The 16,833-nt window shown below is 42.3% G+C and overlaps 2 protein-coding genes across 5 annotated transcripts in view; both read right to left on the reverse strand.

Moving 5' to 3' along the window:
* LOC124038115 (sorbin and SH3 domain-containing protein 1-like) overlaps window positions 1-10,845 on the reverse strand; it is a 64,760-nt gene extending 53,915 nt beyond the window's left edge. The window contains exon 1 of the mRNA XM_046353588.1: window positions 10,717-10,845. The gene's annotated coding sequence lies outside the window, so the exon portion shown is untranslated. The remainder of the gene's footprint in view (window positions 1-10,716) is intronic.
* Window positions 10,846-13,397: 2,552 nt separating this feature from the next.
* The window catches only part of pik3ap1 (phosphoinositide-3-kinase adaptor protein 1), a 35,493-nt gene continuing 32,057 nt past the window's right edge, over window positions 13,398-16,833 (reverse strand). For all 4 annotated transcript variants that reach the window (XM_046353592.1, XM_046353595.1, XM_046353594.1 and 1 more), the window contains one exon: window positions 13,398-14,168. In XM_046353592.1, coding sequence (XP_046209548.1) covers window positions 14,054-14,168 — 115 coding nt within the window. In that variant the 3' untranslated portion in view covers window positions 13,398-14,053. The remainder of the gene's footprint in view (window positions 14,169-16,833) is intronic.

Here is a 16,833-nt window from a genome sequence, read left to right on the forward strand (position 1 = left end):
GCCGAGGCTTCTACACATTCCACACCTCAGCCATTGGATGTTCAAGGGCTAGTTTTAAACAACTGCAACCTAAAAGGAAATGTATGCAACTTGTACATATTCTAGTGTTTCTGGGTTTAGAGTAATTGAGTAATTACAGAGTAATTGTCGAGAGGGAAAATATGTCCAATACATACCTACTGGACTGGAGTAGTCTTTTAATCCTACATAATATATTACACGAGAAAATATGGACAAAGTTAAACACAATAGCAATGAAAATAACTGAAATCCACGTAAGCACTGAAGGAGAGTAAATCTCTATTTGAAAATAATAAGCACCCACTAAAATGTGTGTGATGAATAGGGAAAAATAGGGCAGCTTTACAGTATGTTTGAGCGGTGGGGCTAGGTGTCATCCTTTTCGGAGAGGATAAACACCCACCCAGTGAGTTGGTCTGGCCAGTGAAAGGTTATGGCTTCTGAGGTAGGAGGGTAGTTGTTGCTGGTGCTGCGGCATGCTAGCATGGCCGTGAAAAGGACTGACAGGGAAGGCACTGGCATACCACATGGACACAACGTCTCACATGGACATTTTTAGAGAGGACACAACCTGACAGCTCCGTTTTTAGAGCCAGTGTAATAAGAATGTCACTAAACTGACAGTTTACCAAGGACGATACGGTTGTTTCACAAGGACTCTAGACTTTCCTCCAAGATCACTTAGTAGAGAATACACAGAGAAGCACAGAGAGAAAGAGGATAAACAATGAGACAATGTGAGCCACCTGGCAAAATGTATAAAACAATACAAATATGAAAGTGGGATTTCTTTATCTCTCAAAAATGCATTATCAATCTTAAACATAGAAAACACTACAATGAACTACATGATAATACAGATTAGATACCATTTGACTGACACATAGAGTATTTCATTTGGTAATTATGTTACTGGAAGACCTCATCTACACTATCACTGCCAGAGGACAAGACTCACCTTAAGTGTAGGAGGTGGGTTTCTATTGGCTTAAACATTGGAGAACCTTAACATGTTTGTGGGACTGTTGATGACTGTTCAGGTTATTTCTTGAGAGAGTGTTGAAAATGTCACATTATTTCAGGGGGATGTTTTGACTTGGACATGGAATACAAGCTTACTCTTCAGTGTGTTGCATATTAACTCCCTGAGTGGCTGTGTGACCAGACTACTTGATAATTTTGTCATAGGATACAGTAGCTACACATACCTAAAAACAGCAATGTCATAATCCAGTAATTTCAAGTGCTTTGACAAGGTAGGCCCATATGAAAACAATATCTCTAAAAATGTATCAATATCTGCCTATTTTAAGGGTGCCACCCCTATGTCTGTCTATCCCTTTACCCTGACACAAGCACTAAAGGGCACTAATAGCCTATTAACTGGCAGCTCCAAGAATGATCACTTTATTTATTTTGATAAGCAGGCACTCAGCTTTATCACTACAGCACACTACACATGCTTGCCTTAACATTTTTGTTGGGTATTCTATCATGCCTGGATGAAGCTGAGTGGGGCACATAGCAAAACTGGATGTTTTTGTCAAAACGACAAGCAACAATGCAGGTAGCCTAGCGGATAGAGCGTTGGGCCAGTAATTGAAAAGTTGCTGGATCAAATCCCTTAGCTGACAGGGTCAAAAACTGTCGTTCTGAGCAAAGCAGTTAACCCACTATTCCCCGGGTGCCGAAGATGTGGATGTTGATTAAGGCACCCCTCTGATTCAGAGGGGTTGGGTTAAATGTGGTAGACACATTGTTGCCTAGGTATCCCCCTTTCCCAATGGTTTGTTTTCCTTGTTTTTCCATCACCACTTGCAGAGCCAGCGAGAGGGTGACTAGAAATCAATCCCCAAACAATAAATTGTCTATTCACTTTCTTGTTTACTCGCTTGCATTGGTGGGCTTCTCTTTGTGCACACCGACCTTGAAAAGCATAAAGCTTCAAGCAGCACGATCCACTTTGGCCAATGGGAGCAGATGGAGAAAAGGGGGAGGGAGAAGGTTGCTAAGCAACAAGCAGTCACGGGATGGAAACAGAAACCTTTCTGATGTCTCTGGCAGAAATCGGCTTGCCCAAAGACCCATCAGTTATTTAGAATAAACAGAATGTTGTGAACGTTTGCTTAGACCATGGTGTTAAACCACTGGTCTAAATAGGTTAGCTGCTAGCTTTTCTCATAGGCCAACCTGGCCAAATTAGCCATGATGCTGAGGATGGCCAGCTGAGCAGGTAATTATATCCGGTAACAAAATAATGAATCCCCTGTCAGAGACCTTAAACTGTAGAGCCATCATCCAATCACATTTGGTCAGCAGGTCAATTTGGCCACCAGAAGTAGATTGCCAAACCATCCATTCGCTGAATTTTTGTGCCAATATATTTTTGCATGATGCTTCCTTGACTAGGCTACTGATGTCATACAAAATTCCAAAGGGTTGTTACAACTTCTCGTTGTTCGGGCAGCGTTCGGCGGGCGACGTCACCGGTCTTCTAGCCATTGCCGATCCACCTTTCATTTACCATTTGTTTTGTCTTGTTTTCCCACACACCTGGTTTACATTTCCCTCATTACTTGTCGTGTATGTAACCCTCTGTTCCTCCTGTCTGTGTGTGAAATTGTTTGTTGTAAGTGCTTGTGCACATTTTGACTGGTGCACGACGGGTTTTGTACCCATATTTTGTTATTCTGGATGCCGTTGGTTTTGATAATTAAACTGCTCCGGTTATTACCCAGTTCTGCTTTCCTGCGTCTGACTTCCCTGCCACCAGTTACGCACCCCTTACAAGGGTTTTCGGTACATTAAAATCTGTAATATATGATGTTACACCAAGTCGTGGCTGAACGATGACATGATTAACATACAGCTGGATGGTTTTAAGCTTTTCGGCAGGATAGAACAGCGGCCTCTGATAAGACAAGGGGAGGCGGCCTATGCATATTTGTAAACAACAGCTGGTGCACAAAATCTAAGGAAGTCTTGAGGTTTTGCTTGCCTGAGGTAGAGTATATCATGATAAGCTGTAGACTACACTATTTACCAAGAGAGTTCACATCTATATTTTTCATAGCTGTCTATATACTACTGCAGACTGATGCTGGCATTAAGAAAGCACTCAATGAGCTATATACGGCCATAAGCAAACAGGAAAACGCTCATCCAGAGGCGGCGCTCCTAGAGGCCGGGGACTTTAATGCAGAAAACTCAAATCAGTTTTACCTAATCAGCATGTTAAATGTGAAACCAGAGGGAAACAACTCTAGACCACCTTTACTCCTCACACAGAGGCGCATACAAAACTCTCCCTCTCCTTCCATTTGGCAAATCTGACCATAATTGCATCCTCCCAATTCCTGTTTAAAAGCAAAAACTAAAGCAGGAAGTAGTGACTTGGTCAATAAGAAAGTGGTCAGATGAAGCAGATGCTAAGTTACAGGACTGTTTTGCTAACACAGACTGGAATATGTTCCGGGATTCTTCTGATGGCATTGAGGAGTACACCACAACAGTCACTGGCTTCATCAATAAGTGCATCGATGATGTCGTCCCCACAGTGACTGCACGTACATACCCCAACCAGAAGCCATGGATTACAGGCAACATCCTCACTGAGCTAAAGGGTAGAGCTGCCGCTCTCAAGAAGCAGGATTCCAACCCAGAAGCCTATAAGAAATCCAGCTATCCAGCTATAGCCTCTGACAAACTATCAAACAGGCAAAGCATCAATACAGGACTAAGATTGAATCGTACTACACCGGCACCGATGCTCGTCGGATGTGGCTGGGCTTTGAAACTACTACAGACTACAAAGGGAAGCACAGCCACGAGCTGCCCAGTGACACAAACCTACCAGACGAGCTAAATTATTTATATCCTCACTTCGCGACAAGTAACACTGAAACATGCATGAGAGCACCAGCCGTTCCAGATGACTGTGTGATCACGCTCTCGGTAGCTGATGTAAACAAAACCTTTAAACAGGCCAACATTCACAAAGCCGCTGAGCCAGACGGATTATCAGGGCATGTATTCAAAGCATGCGCGGACCAACTGTCAAGTGTCTTCACTGACATTTTCAATCTCTCCTTGATCGAGTCTGCAACACCTACATGTTTCAAACAGACCACCATAGTCCCTGTGCCCAAGGAAGTGAAGGTAACCTGCCTAAATTATTACCGCCCCATGGCACTTACGTCAGTAGCCATGAAGTGCTTTGAAAGGCTGGTCATGGCTCACATCAACAGCATCCTCCCAGACACCCTAGACCCACTCCAATTCGCATACTGCCCCCAACAGATCCACAGATGATGCAATCTCAATCGCACTCCCTTTCACACCTGGACAAAAGGAACACCTATGTGAGAATGTTGTTCATTGGCTACAGCTCAGCGTTCAACACCATAGTGCCCACAAAGCTCATCACTAAGCTAAGTACTCTGGGACTAAACACCTCCCTCTGCAACTGGATCCTGGATTTCCTGACGTGCCGCCCCTAGGTGGTAAAAGTAGGCAACAACATGTCTGCCACGAAGATCCTTATCACTGGGGCCCCTCAGGGGTGTGTACTTAGTCCCCTCCTGTAATACCTGTTCACCCACGACTGTGTGGCCATTCAAGACTCCAACAGCATCATTAAGTTTGCTGACGACACAACAGTGGTCACCGACAACGATGAGACGGCCTATAGGGAGGAGGTCTGAGAACTGGCAGTGTGGTGCCAGGACAACAACCTCTCCCTCAATGTGAGCAAGACAAAGGAGCTGATCGTGGACTACGGGAAAAGGTGGTCCGAACAGGCCCTCATTCACATCGACGGGGCTGTAGTTGAGCGGGTCGAGAGTTTCAAGTAGCTTGGTATCTACAACGGACTATCATGGTCCAAACATATCAAGACAGTTGTGAAGAGGGCATGACAAAGCCTTCTCTCCCTCAGGAGACTGAAAAGATTTGGCATGGGCCCCCAGATCCTCAAAAGGTTCTACAGCTGCACCATCGACAGCATCCTGACCGGTTGCGTCACTGCCTGACTGTAAGGCGCTACAGAGGGTAGTGCGAACAGCCCAGTACATCACTGGGGCCAAGCTTCCTGCCATCCAGGACCTATGTAATAGGCAGTAAGGAAAGCCCATACAATTGTCAATAAAACTCCAGTCACCCAAGTTATAGACTGTATTCTCTGCTATCGCACGGCAAGCGGTACCGGACTGCCAAGTCTAGGACCAAAAGGCTCGTCGACAGCTTCTACCCCCAAGCAATTAGACGGCTGACCAATTCATAAAAATCACCACCGGACAATTTACACTGACCCCCCCTCTCTTGTACACTGCTGCTACTCGCTGTTTGTTTGTTACCTATGCATAGTCACTTTGCCCCTACCTACATGTACAGATTACCTCAACTAGCCTGTACCCCTGCAAACTGTCTCGGGACCGGTGCCCCGTGTATATAGCCTCGTAATTGTTATTCTTATTGTATTACTTTGTATTATTACTTTTTATTTTAGCCTACTTGGTAAATATTTTCTTCTTCTTGAACTGCACTGTTGGTTAAGGGCTTGCAAGTAAGCATTTCACGGTAGTCTACACTTGTTGTATTCGGCGCATTTGGCAAATAAAGTTTGATTTGATTTAAGTGAGTCAGGCTGTTGCTGAGTGAGTGAGTTGTGGGGAGAGCTGGAGGGGTGTGTGTGTTCAGAGAGAAGCATGCAGCTCAGTCCACTATTGGCTGAGTCATGTGAGTGAGCAGAGACAGAGCAGCATGCGCACGCTGTGACAACTTTTTACCAGTTGTAAGTAGGCTATTTAACTTGTAATTATGCAGGAGTGGAAATTTAAAATGCAAGTTGTGTGCTTCTGTTATGGGGAAAATTCCTCAATGAAACTGACATTAAATGTGGAGAATGATACATTTGCATCTGTTGGCCATCAAATGTATATGCCATTGTAGGCTACAATAAATATGTTGAAATTACTATATCACTGGAGTCATTGAAAATACATTTGTGCCACTTGTGTAACCTACCTGTAGCTGGCAAACAGATTTAATAAATAGCCTATAACTTCAGTGTATTGTTGTTTTAGCCTTGTGTTATTCTGCCATTATTAATGGCCATGTTTAGTTATTTAAATTAGATTGACGGTAACAGACAGTCAGTCAGATTAGGCTACAGGTATTTATTTATTTTTATAAACACTGGCTGTTGTTGACAAGAATATTCAGTTCATATACATATTATTAATGTTTAATTCAGTGATTGAAATTGCGACCCCATCCTCGGTAGCCTATTCCAGCGGTATTTTTGAAAACACAAGCACTTCTTACCTCAAAATTGCTAAGCTAAGCTATTCATGTTGAAATCATTTGTAAGTATATTTGAACGAAGCAAGCTGCTAAATCGTTCAGTTTACATCTTGCCTATATCTTGCCTAGGCTACTGTAGCCTATGTTAAATAAGATTTAGGCCTATCAGGGGCTATAGGCTACCTGCATCTACAGTAAAACTGTTTTCCCTTTGTCTTTATGGGGTATTGTGTGTAGATTGATGAGGATTTTTATTTATTTAATAAATTTTAGAATAAGGCTGTAATGTAACAAAATGTGGAAAATGTCAAAGGGTTCTGAATACTTTCTGAATGCACTATCTCAGCAAGACATGTAATTCAAAGTTGAATTACAATCATAAACCCAGATTTTATTTTGTAGCCTATGCCTACTGAAATGACCATTAAATCTTACAAATGTTCTTAACATCTGGCACATAATAACAGCACAATTGCCAGAAAATAGCCTAGCATTCGGTTTTTTGTCCAAGTGTTTCTTGCGCAGAAATTTCAAGATCCTCTGTCCATCTTTCATCACTCAAACTCTCCTGGTGGATTTATCTATAGTTATGCACATGTTCTAAAGGGATTTATTTACAATTATGAACCGGGTTTGAGCCCTGAACGCTGATTGGCTGAAAGCAGTGGTATATCATACCGTATACCATGGGTATGACAAAATAAACTTTTTACTGTTCTAATTATGTTGGTAACCAGTTTATAATAGCAGTAAGGCACCCCAGGGTTTGTGGTATATTGCCAATATACCACGGCGAATTGCTGGATCCAGGCACTCTGCGTTGTGTAATGCTAAAAGACAGCCCTTAGACTATATACCATACCCCCTCATGTCTTATTGCTTAATCATAGTAGTCAGACGAGTTAAATCAACATCCATTGATAGAAAATGATCTGGCGAGTTTAATAAGGGCAAATTATATTTTCTCTTGCAACATATTCAAATGTGTTTACTACATCATGTCATAGTTCGCAATAATAATAATCTTGATGAAAACCAAACTGTGCTTCTAATGTCGTTAGTTTATTATATAAATTTGGCAACTCTTCTCTTGCTGTGGAAAAAAATGTGGGCAAATTGTCAGGCCAGGTTTTCAGTGGTCAATGTTATAGAAAGTTTAGCTAGACCTGGCAACCCTGTTTATGTGGAAGTGTTTTTTTGTAGTTTTTTAAACCTTTATTTAACAAGGCAAGTTAGTTAATAACAAATTCTTATTTACAGTGATGGCCTACCAAAAGGCAAAAGGCCTCATGCGGGGACGGGGGCTGGGATTGAAAATAAAATAGAAATATTGGACAAAACATACATGACAACAAGAGAGACAACACTACATAAAGAGAGACCTAAGACAACAACACATGACAACACAGCATGGTAGCAACACAACATGACAACAACATGGTAGCAACACAACATGGCAGCAGTACAACATGGTAGCAACACAAAACATGGTACAAACATTATTGGGCACAGACAACAGCACAAAGGGCAAGAAGGTAGAGACAACAGTACACCATGCAAAGCAGCCACAACTGTCAGTAAGAGTGTCCATGATAGTCTCTGAATGGAGAGATAAAACTGTCCATTTTGAGTGTTTATTGCAGCTCGTTCCAGTTGCTAGCTGCAGCGAACTGAAAAGACGAGCGACACAGGGATGTGTTTGCTTTGGGGACCTTTAACAGAATGCGACCGGCAGGACGGGTGTTGTATGTGGAGGATGAGGGCTGTAATAGATATCTCAAATAGAGGGGTGTCAGGCCTAAGAGGGTTTTAAGAGGTAAATAAGCATCAACCAGTGGGTGCTTCCAATTTGCTGAGTAGAGTGTCGAAGGCTATTTTGTAAATGACATCACCGAAGTCAAGGATCGGTAGGATAGTCAGTTTTACGAGGGTATGTTGGCAGCATGAGTGAAGGATGCTTTGTTGCGAAATAGGAAGCCGATTCTAGATTTAACTTTAGATTGGAGATGCTTAATGTGAGTCTGGAAGGAAAGTTTACAGTCTAGCCAGATACCTAGGTATTAATAGTTGTCCACATATTCTAAGTCAGAACCGTCCAGAGTAGTGATGCTAGTCGCGCGGGTGGGTGCGGGCAGTGATTGGGGGCAGTGATTGGTTGAAGAGCATGCATTTCGTTTCACTAGCATTTAAGAGCAGTTGAAAGGCCACGGAAGGAGTATTGTATGGCGTTGAATCTTGTTTGGAGGTTTGTTAACACAGTGTCCAAAGAAGGGCCAGATGTATACAGAACGTCTGCATAGAGGAGGATCAAAGAATCACCCGCAGCAAGAGCGACATCATTGATGTATACAGAGAAAAGAGTCGGCCCGAGAATTGAACCCTGTGGCACCCCCATAGAGACTGTCAGAGGTCCGGACAACAGGCTCTCCTATTTGACACACTGAACTCTGTCTGATAAGTAGTTAGTGAACCAGGCAAGGCAGTCATTAGAGACACCAAGGTCGTCGAGTCTGCCGATAAGAATGTTGTTTGACAGAGTCGAAAGCCTTGGCCAGGTCGATGAAGACGGTTGCACAGTACTGTCTTTTATTGATGGCGGTTATGATATTGTTTAGGACCGTGAGCGTGGCTGAATTGCACCTATGACCATCTCGGAAACCCGATTGCATAGCAGAAAAGGTACAGTGGGATTCGAAATGGTCGGTGATCTGTTTGTTCACTTGGCTTTCGAAGACTTGGTGGCGGATAATTTTAGGAAGAGAGGGTCCAGATTGTTTAGCCCAGCTGATTTGTAGGGATCCACATTTTGCAGCTCTTTCAGAACATCAGCTGTCTAGATTTGGGTGGGAGAAGTGGGGGGGGGGGGGGGGCTTGGGCCAGTTACTGCGTGGGGTGCAGAGCTGTTGGCCAGGGTTGGGGTAGTCAGATGGAAAGCATGGCCAGCCGTAGAGAAATGCTTATTGAAATTCTCAATAATCGTGGATTGTTGGCAAATCTGATGGCCGAATGGTAAAGAACATCTAGCCGCTCGAGAGCACCCTTACCTGCCAATCTATAAATTACATTCAGGTCACATGCACTTAATCAGGAAGCCAGCCCTGAGGCCGATTTGTCAAACAACTGTCTGAACATGGAGGTAACCATTCAGTGTGTCATAACTATTGTACATTCAGACCCTATGGGTCATTCAGTTGCTTTCATGTCTATACGTGACATGAGTGTTTGTGCAGACAATCATTAATAGCATAATCCATAGCATTTGTCCAGAGGTTGTCGTTCTCTGACCATGGTGGGTCTATTGTTTGTTTCTTATTTAGCTCATACAGTGAGTTGGTTATGCAGTAATCATATTTGCGTCCAACTGTAGAGCACAGTATGGAAGGTTGAGACAGCAGTATCTTATTCATTGTGTCATTTTTACACATACAGACTAATTACAGAGAACCGGGTTGGAATATAGTGTACAGAGGAATGCAATGTACTCGAATGGACATTGGGCATGCAAGAGATTATAATAAGAATGGGAATTTCAGAGCTCGGACTCATTTTTTCCTTCACTCACACAGCCTATTCACACTCACATTTTGAGATGAATGCTAGTTTGTAATTAGACAACCATCCATCCACCCACATGTCATTATACTGTACGGTACCTTTTGTACAGTAGCCACAAATCAAGTTAAATGGGGTTACCTATCAGTGCCGCATAATATGCATTACATTATGCTCATACATACCACTGATGTTATTCATGTATTTACCTACATACTATGTTGCCATATGTTGTTTCTACTATAATGAAAACCGCTACAATATTCTGAACCATTTAAGAGGAAACTAAGAAAGAGTTCAAGTGATGCTGTTCAATGTGCAGTAGGCCAATAGTAGACTATTGTCTTTTTGTAACCAGATAAAACATGCAAAGAGCGTTCCATGACAATAATAAACATTACGTTATTTCGTTCCGTGATTTGGAATACTTAATTTTACAAAACTATAGACTAGTGTCTAGTCTAGTGCGACACAAGGATGAGCAGCGGTCGTGTGTATGGTTGCAGATATCAAATGGATGTGTCTTTACTGCAGTATAGCTTCAACACAACGACTGTACTGCCGTCTGAAGACAAAGTCCCAGGCGATTTTGGTCCCACTTGGAATCCAATAAAAGCCCACCAATGTAGGTAATAGGCTAATATTAGAATTACAATCACACACTCGAGACATTACCGCAAGTCCCTCGTGCCACAGAATCAAACACACATTTGTCAGGGCATTTGTTGCCAAGGGGGCGAAATTATCCAACATGGGCATGATGCAAATTGGCTTTTGTAGGCTATTTACAGTATCTGACGTGCAAATAAAGCAAGAGACAATAAAATGGCAAACGTTTACCTTTGTTGCAATCCAGTGTTGTTTATCAAATATCGCTCCCACACACGGCAAAGAGATATGTGCTACAATGTACAGTCAGGACAGTGAGCTACACAGCACCCACCAATCACCCCGACAACGCACTGTACCTCACTCCTTGCTCATAGGCTACATGCGTATTTCCCTCCTCGAGGACAGGCAAAGGGAGGGAGGTGGCTTCAGGACTCATTGTCATATAATGGCATATCTTCAAAACTCTTACATTACAGGCTTCTTACACATGTATGATCCTTAGAATGTTGATGGATCATTTAATTAAATACATTATTGTCAAATAGGAAATTAATGCATATGAGGTGGTTGTACGTTTGGTGAAGTTCAATTATATTTCTGACCACTGTGCATAGTGACTCAGCAACAGGTGCAAATATCAGAAATTAATCAACCATAAGAGTAGCCTATTGGGTCTGTCTTGGGCTTGTCAGTAAAGCTACATATGGTACTTGCTGTATGAAATACACTCAAATGTAAGCGAACAATAATGTGTTGTGCTGTGCAGGTTGACAACGACCCTAAACAAAGCAACAGACAATAAACACATGACATTTCATAGTGTATATATGATAAAATATAGAAGTAATTACATTTTTTGAAATATAGCCAAGCATGCCAAACATCACCAAACAAAACAGTGTATCTCATGAACAGAGTGCCACCAAGTGGCTGATATTGTACCATACAGTATGTACAGTGTGCAGTGTAAAATGCTTGTCTAGGAAATGAATGTTCATATCCATGGCAGTACACACCAAACATTAACGCAACCAGTAGCGACCCGTCATACTGGGTAGGTGGGGTTCTGTTTTGAGCCCCACCTTTCTAGATGAAAATAATAATGATAATAAAGCCCAAAAACAAACATGGTCTCTTTTTTGCTTTCTTGAGTAAGGAAGCTCCAAAATGCAGGTGTTACAGCCTAGCTCAGTGCTTTCTGTGGTGGTGGGGCAGCCATCGGAAAATACTGAGCATAGGGGTTGGTAATGTTCTCTAGTTCCGTCGTGATTGGCTTAGTGTTCTTTCACTCATGGGGACACTACGTCACCGCCAAATCTAAGGGTAGAGCTTGCACATTCAAGGCCCTTGGATGCTGCCATAGAGTTATATTAGAAGTGCCTATCCAAGAAGGCTCAAGGTCTTTGGCCACAGATTTTTTTAAAGGAAGTCAAATTAAGTTATATCTACAGCAACATTGATTGGACTCATCATGTCAACGTCATACTTTCAAAATCATCATGAATCACATTGACAATCTACTGGCAAATCATTTTTAATCCTTGTCATATGAAGATAAATAATAAAGAGAAATTATAGATAAAACGTACCGGTGCTCTTCGGCCATTGGACATAAACATTACGCAACAAGATGGAAATCGCAAATTCAACAATGAGTGGTTTGGAAGGAATCATTGGCTAACTGCAAGCATTGCAAAGCAATCACTAGCCTGCTATTCAGTGGAGTGGGTGTGTGTGGTCCCAAGTCTGGGTTTAATGGTCTCTTTTCCAAGCTTAACAGGGTAAACATTCAACATTGGCCATGGTGTCAATCCAGCATGACTTCTGCCGAGCTCAAAACAACTGGAAACTCAGAATTGGTAATCTGATTACAGTGAGTTCAAGACAACTGGGAACACTGAAAAAAAACGAGCTCCGACTTGGAAAATATGTTTTGAACGGTCATCCAAATAGGAATTGCAAGTTTGGAACTCGGGCCTCTTTCTAGCTCCAACCTGAAGATGCCTGAGGTCATCATGATTCAACCTTGTTTTTTTCCCCGAGTTCCCAGTTAGCTTGAAAACACCATAAATGCAGAGAATGCCAGACTTTAATGACCAAGTCTGATGACCAAATTTTCCCACGAAGGACCGCAGCACCACCTTCCTGTTCAAGTGAGCACAGGACAACAAGGTGAGTCCAAACATGTATTGTATGCTGCTGCATAAATGATGTAATATGCCAGGGAGATATGTATACTGTAGCTAAGAAAGTAATATTAAACGTATGTTGTGTAGTAAGCTGTTAGTAACCCATGTTACTAATTTTGCCTGCTGTTCTGACTTGATGGTACACATGTAGCCTATAGCCTGTTTAAGAGAAATGTAATCATTGAATATTGTTAGAACTTTCGTATGCCTATTTTATTGAACAGATAGTTACATTGACTACGTCCTTCCTACCTCGCTCATTAATGTCTTAATCAAAATGACGGATTGCCTCTTATCCAGTCGTCGTTCCCTTATGCCATAGTTTGTAAATCTCAATTGTCAGTAGAAACCACATTTGTTTAAGCAAGTCAGCCATACCAGCTATGTTTTTTTTAAAGTCAGTAAATGAGGCTGAAGGAACTGTTTCGCTGCCAGACAAGGCTCTGCAGATAGCCAGGAGTAGCAGTGGTAAGGTGTTGGGACAGCTTTATGTAGACCCTAACAGTTTGTGGGCACCGTTTGTCAGCGTTATAGTGCAAATAATGAATTGTTTAGTGTTGGGTTGTGGGTTTGCTGGCATGCATTTTACACGCTAAAATCACCACTGAACTCAACACATTTATTTTAAAACAGATTACATGAATGTTTAAAATTAGCATTTGTAAAATCAAACTTCATCGTGTGATCGGTTGTTTAATACAGTAGTACGCATGCACAAGCTTGATAAACAAACACAATCTTTATTTGATCACTTTGTTGAAAACCCTTTACAATTCTAACGCATACAGTTATTACAAGATCCATGTACAGTATCAATGGGTCTATGGTAGGGTTGGGGTCAGTTAGAATTCAAGTCAGTCAATTCGGAAAATGATTGAAATCGAAAATTCTAAACAATGAAAAACTTTTGAAATGAATAGCTTCTTTTTATTATATTAAGAAGTCATTAAAAATGTTTTCCCTTTTTAAAATTACATTTCTACAGGCCCATCTCTCAGCGGTTCATCTAAAAAGTGTGCATTGTTGATGTTTGAATCCAAGATTGGCCATTTAAATTGGAATTTCAGTTTACTTCCTTAATTGACTGACTTGATGATCATGTTCTATGTGCTTCTGTTCTACACACTCAAACGTTTATGTATGCCAACGTTCATGTAAATCAGCGACCATCAACTAGATTTATTCAGCAGGGGCCGGAACGTAGTTACACATCATTTATAGTCTGCAAATTGACCACAAGAAGCCCAAACAGATATAATAATTGACTAAAACATAATCATTTTTTAACCCTGCTGACATGTGTACACGATCACATACGGTATATCTCTCTATTATGCATGGGAATACTTTGGAACAGATTTCAGCAGAGATGTGCGTCACCGTGTTCTCCGGGGTATGGGAGGGGGAAAGGTGGTCCTCTGAGTTGGTGTTTTAGGAAGTGCTCGAGAGGGGCATGATGTGTAACGCTCCAGCAACAAACTCTCTGAGGCCCTAAAATGTACAACAGATAACATGGTTGTTACACTTGGCATGACAAATTAAACACAGAGACTAAGCAATGCAGAGTGTATTCGTGAGAGTCACACAGTATTTTCAGTCATAAATGAGTGTGTCTCTCAGGGGAATTATTAAAATAGTCAAGGTGTTGAAGAGGTGTCAGTCTGTAGAGCCCCTTATAGCTGATTGTCTGTTTCACAGTTAGTCCAGTAAGTCTCAGCTCAAAAATCATTTTTAAAAACAGTCATAATGTCAGCTGCAGTAACTGGACATGTTTTTTATTTTTTTAACATTTCAACATATAGGCTATGACACAGTTAAACTTACATCTAGGTCATTAAAGACCCACGAGAGCAGTTATTTGGCAATTATTAGGGTCGGGTTGGTTTTGTGGTTGGCAGTTTAAAATGCACATCAACTCGGATTACCCAAATAATTTAGTTTGAGATGCAAAATTCACAGAACTATCAACAGAAATATACCCAGACCAGTTTCATTACAAGTAAGGAGAATAAATGGTAACACTGCATATGAATACCCTCTTCATAATGCATATTTAACTCCTTATGAGAAATGCATTAAAATGGAGAAATTGGGCACTAATAACTGCTCATAGACATTCAAACTGCATTATGACCAAGGCCATTGTCTTACGTCAGATAGCGCGTCAATTCCGCCTGCACGGATCTGTCTCGTATCTTGCAAAGGGTAATGGGATAGCTCGAAAGTAGTTCTGCTACTCCGAGTCAATATTCAGGTGATAATAAGCAAACAAGAAAACGCTCACCCAGGGGCGGCACTCCTAGTAGGCGGGGACTTTAATACAGGGAAACTTAAATCAGTTAAAACTAATTTCTATCAGCATGTTAAATGTGCAACCAGAGGTAAAAGAACTCCCACCTATACGCCACACACAGAGATGTATACAAAGCTCTCCCTCTAATAATAATAAATGCCATTTAGCAGACGCTTTTATCCAAAGCGACTTTGTATGTGTGCATACATTCTACGTATGGGTGGTCCCGGGAATCGAACCCACTACCCTGGCGTTACAAGCGCCATGCTCTACCAACTGAGCTACCTCTCCCTCCATTTGGAAAATTTGACCATAAATCCATTCCCCTAATTCTTGTTTACAAGCAAAAACTAAAGCAGGAAGCACCAGTGTCTAGATCAATAAAAAGTGGTCAGATTAAGCAGATACTAAGATACAGGACTGTTTTGCTAGCATAGACGGGAATATGTTCCGCGATTCCTCCAATGGCATTGAGGAGTACATCACATCTGTATTGATGACTTCGTCCCCACAGTGACCATACGTACATACCCCAACCAGAAGTCATGGATTACAGGCAACATACGCACTGAGCTAAAGGGTAGAGCTGCCACTTTCAAGGAGTGGGACTCTAACCCGGAAGATTATAAAAAATCCCGCTATGCACTCCGAAAAACCATCAAACAGGCAAAGCTTCAATACAGGGCTAAGATCGAGTCATACAACACACCGGCTCTGATGCTCGTCATATGTGGCAGGGCCTGCAAACCATTACAAACTACAAAGGGAAGCACAGCCGCGAGCTGCTTAGTGACACGAGCCTACAGAATGAGCTAAACTACTTCTACACTAAAGGAACACCTATGTCAGAATGCTATTCATTGACTACAGCTCAGCATCAACACCATAGTGCCCTCAAATCTCATCAATAAGCTAAGGACCCTGGGACTAAACACCTCCCTCTGCAACTGGATCCTGGACTTCCTGACAGGCCTCCCTCAGGTGGTAAGGGTAGGTAACAACACACCCGCCACGCTGATCCTCAACACAGTGGCCACTCGGGGGTGCGTGCTCAGCCCCCTCCTGTACTCCCTGTTCACTCATGACTGCACGGCCAGGCACGACTCCAACACCATCAGTAAATTTGCAGATGACACAGCCGACAACAACTGATCACCGACAACAACGAGACAGCCTATAGGGAGGAAGTCAGAGACCGGGCTGTGTGGTGCCAGGACAACAACCTCTCCCTCAATGTGATCAAGACAAAGGAGATGATTGTGGACTAAGAGAAAAAGAGGACCAAGCATGCCCCCATTCTCATCGAAGGGACTGTAGTGGAGCAGTTTGAGAGCTTCAGGTTCCTTGGTGTCCACATCACCAACAAACTAACATGGTCCAAGCACACCAAGACAGTCGTGAAGCGGGCATGACAAAACCTATTCCCCCTCAGGAGACTGAAAAGATTTCACATGAGTCTTCAGGTCCTCAAAAAGGTTCTATAGCTGCAGCAGCTGCATGGCACAGTACATCACTGGGGCCAAGCTTCCACCCATCCAGGACCTCTATACCAGGCAGTGTCAGAGGAAGGCCCTAGTCTCCAGCCACCCTAGTCATAGACTCCAGCCACCCTAGTCATAGACAGTTCTCTCTGCTACAGAACAGCGAACAGTACCGGCGTGTCAAGTCTTATAAAGAAATAAAACAAAATGTGTCAGAAAGCTGCTGTGTCGTTCAATGTACATGTGGATCGCAATGCTCCCACGTAGGGACATAGAGCCTGTGAGAACAGCCTTGTACCTTCAAGCTATTCAACATTGGAAATGTGGGACCCAGTTGTGTCAAAGTAGGAAGGCTACACGTAGCTAGTGTCACGAATATTAC

This window comes from Oncorhynchus gorbuscha, linkage group LG06 (assembly GCF_021184085.1).
Source record: "Oncorhynchus gorbuscha isolate QuinsamMale2020 ecotype Even-year linkage group LG06, OgorEven_v1.0, whole genome shotgun sequence".
Classification (NCBI taxonomy): domain Eukaryota; kingdom Metazoa; phylum Chordata; class Actinopteri; order Salmoniformes; family Salmonidae; genus Oncorhynchus; species Oncorhynchus gorbuscha.